This window comes from Otolemur garnettii, unplaced genomic scaffold (genome assembly GCF_000181295.1).
Source record: "Otolemur garnettii isolate 467f Iridium unplaced genomic scaffold, OtoGar3 scaffold00161, whole genome shotgun sequence".
In the NCBI taxonomy this organism is placed as follows: Eukaryota; Metazoa; Chordata; class Mammalia; order Primates; family Galagidae; genus Otolemur; species Otolemur garnettii.
This window is the reverse complement of record NW_003852556.1, coordinates 2,636,850-2,640,105: the sequence shown is the minus strand read 5'-3', so window position 1 is coordinate 2,640,105 and position 3,256 is coordinate 2,636,850. Positions and strand designations below refer to the sequence as shown.

Genomic DNA, 3,256 nt, shown 5'->3' with positions numbered 1-3,256 from the left:
GCGGTGAACTTGTCAATCACCGGTTCAAGCGTGCAGGGAGCCAACGAGATGGAAGTCCATTTCCGGCGGCGGTGCCGGGCCCGGCGGGGGGCGGAGCACAGGCGGGAACCCGGATGGGCGCCCTCTGGCCGTGGGTCTGGCGCGGCGCGGGGGCCGCCGGGAACCCGGAAGGCCGCTGGATGGCTGGCGGGGTGGTAGGCCGGGCCGGCCTGCGAGGTAAGACCTCCTCCCGCTGTCCTGGGATGGCCACTCGGGCGGGGGCCGGTGCTGCGGTCGTCGGCGCGGTGGTTGTCGCGCTGCTCTCAGTCGCCCTCGCGTTCTACTGGCCGCTACTGAACACAGGTACCCGGCCGCGGGTCTCTTCTCCGGACTTGCGAGGGGGAGACGCAGGCGGCGTGGGGGTCTGCGCTCGCGGTGGGCCTGGGGCGCGCGGAGCCGAGTGGCCCTGCAGGGCGGACGCGCTCTGGGCGAGCCGGGATTCCCTCTCGTGCCCCACAGGCCTGTGTGCGGCCGGACGGGGAGGCCTCTTGGCTTCACGGGCGGGCCGGGATTGTAGTGGAACTGGCGCCGGCGGGCCCCGGGGTGAGGAAGGCCCCGAAGGGCAGTGGACGGTGCCAGGGAGGGAGCCGCGCGGGGTCGGGGAGAACCGGTGTCGGCTGGAGGACCGACCGCGGGGCGGCAGCTCGGAGCAGGGCCGCGTCTGCCTTCCTGGCTTGAAGCTCCAGTACCACTAGGCCGCCTGCACGCAAGACCTGCAAGTTCTTGGATGCAACGGACTGGATACTGCGACGCCGTCGTTCGACCGCGGGTGAGGACTGGACGGCCCGGGCGTGCGTGTGCGGGGCTTCCCTAGGGAGCGCGGCTAACCCGACTTGACACCCACAACCAGGAGAGCTAGCCAGACGACCGCGAGGACCCCTCCCTGGCCTGGCTACTGGACTGTAAACTTACTTAGCTGGTCCTTGGACTTCGAGATCCCTTTCAAATAGGACGGGAGGAAGTAGAGGGAATTTCTAAGTAAGTTCCCTCTACATCATCCTGTCCTATTTGGGACAGGATCTACTTAGTAGCTCCTTAGTGGAGCCTCATTCTCCAGAGCCTCATATCTCCTCATACAGTTTTTTTCTCTGTTTGCCTTGCAGACATTGGCTTCTAACATCTTTTAGGCAGCTAAAGAGTGTATTGTGATCTCATTTCTCACAAAGTAGGTGTTATCCTCCTTTATATACTAAATAGAAGGAAGTAGACGCTCTGGGAAAGTGAATGACTTAGACAGGATTCCCCAACCAGTAAGAGGCTGAAATGGTAAAACGCGCCATTTGCTGTAGTCATTAGAAAGGTTTTACCACACTTAGATGTTGAGCATGGTCAGAGAATAACTGTCAGGGAGTTTTGGCTTTTTCTTTTTTAGCAGGCTAGTTTTGAATGAACTGAGTGGCAGTGAGGGGATTCCTCAGCCTCTACACTTAAGTCACCACCAGCAAAGGGGGAGGGGCTTCTGAGCACCATGTTACTTAGAGATTTTTTAATTTGGTAGCTGTTTGCTTTAAATTCACACACTATATGATTAGTTAGCAAGATTTTTCTTTGTACTTGTTTGAGGTTTCGTCCTCTACTGGCTTGCCAAACTTTTACCATAAAACGGTAGAGTTCTGTATTACTGACTTCTCATCCAGACTTCAAGGAGTATCTCAGTTAGCTTAAAGATTGTTATCAGATGCTCTAAATATACTTCACGTTAGTTAACATAAAGCACTTTTAGCAGAAAGAAGTGGCATAGTCTTTCCCAGCTATGCTGCTTTAAAACATAACCCAGCTCAGAATTGTTCTGAAGACAGTTACTAAATAGGATAAATTTTAAGTCTCCTCTTGTCAAGGCCTTTATATCCTCCAGAACTTTGATGTTTATATTTAAATACTTCTGTGGGTAAGTCCAGTAGTGATGTCCGTAAGCCAGTTGAAACTACAGGTTCACTGTTGAGTACTGGGGAATTTAACTGCCCTGCTTTGGTGGTTTTGCTCAGGGAAGCTGTGTGCTCAGGCACAGTTTGGATTTGAGTCTGCAGTCATGCAGTTACAGTTAGAAGTAGAAATGATATACTTCTTATTTTGCCTTTCAGTGGCAACATTTTGGTAAAATAGGCTCAGTCTCTTGTGGACTGGTTTATCCATTACTAACTGCAGTTCTCTTTATCTGTAAAAGGAAGATAAACTGGCTTTTAACAAGGAGAATGAACCCAGACGCCTTCACTTTATCAAACAGTGTTGTGTGTGTTATTGTGTGCCAGGCTCTGTTCCAGGTGGCTGGGGGCAGGCCCTGCCTGGAAGCCAGTGTGGGTGTGACACTCCGTTCTGTGCAGGCAGAGGATAGTAGGGTGGTGATTCCCTGCCAAGCCACAGGTGAAGACTTTCTTACTGTCCAGTCCAGCCCCTGCCCTGTGTGCTTGGCAAGTTTCAAACTCCATGGCTCGGCGCCTGTGGCTCAAGTGGCTACGGTGCCAGCCACATACACCTAAGGTGGCAGGTTCGAATCCAGCCTGGGCCCGCCAAACAACAATGACAGCTGCAACCAAAAAAATAGCTGGGCATTGTGGTGGGCGCCTGTGGTCCCAGCTACTTGGGAGGCTGAGGCAGGAGACTCGCTTAAGCCCAAGAGTTGGAGGTTGCTGTGAGCTGTGATGCCAGAGCACTCTACCCAGGGGGATAGCTTGAGGCTCTTTGTCAAAAAAAAAAAAAAAGTTTCAAACTCCATGTTTAATAATACTTTACCTTTGGTATCACTGAATTTTTTTAATTACATAAGGGGCTGCTATCAGATATTACATTATGATTTTAGAGTAATTTTAAAGTAACCAGCATCTGAAATCACTTCCCCATGCATGCACCTTTAGCTACTCAGTGTCTGGGGTATTTGTTGTCCCTCAGGATTCCTAGAGCAGTTCTTCTCGTGGCACCACAGCCGGCACTGGGATCTGACAGTCTGAGACCCCACAGTAGAGCAGGAGGAAGGGAAGTCTAGCATTGGTTTGTGCTGGTTAGGCTGCTGGGAGGTGATGTGATTTGCAGAGTTCTGGCTCCAAAATATTATCTCAAAAATAGGGACTATCTCAAAATAGGATTTTCCCCCAACTTTTCTTTCTGGGTACTGTAGCAAGTGCTGTGTGATTGTAGTGTGTGTTTTTACACCATCAGAATATATATTTTTGGCTTATGGTACATTTTTTTAAATGCTTAACATAGTGTAGGTAAATCTGCC

General features: G+C 51.5%; 1 protein-coding gene across 1 annotated transcript in view; it reads left to right on the top strand.

Moving 5' to 3' along the window:
- The first annotated feature begins 205 nt into the window (after nucleotides 1-205).
- NAXD (NAD(P)HX dehydratase) overlaps nucleotides 206-3,256 on the top strand; it is a 14,567-nt gene continuing 11,516 nt past the window's right edge. Inside the window, exon 1 of the mRNA XM_003800008.3 lies at nucleotides 206-342. Coding sequence (XP_003800056.1) covers nucleotides 243-342 — 100 coding nt within the window. The 5' untranslated portion in view covers nucleotides 206-242. The remainder of the gene's footprint in view (nucleotides 343-3,256) is intronic.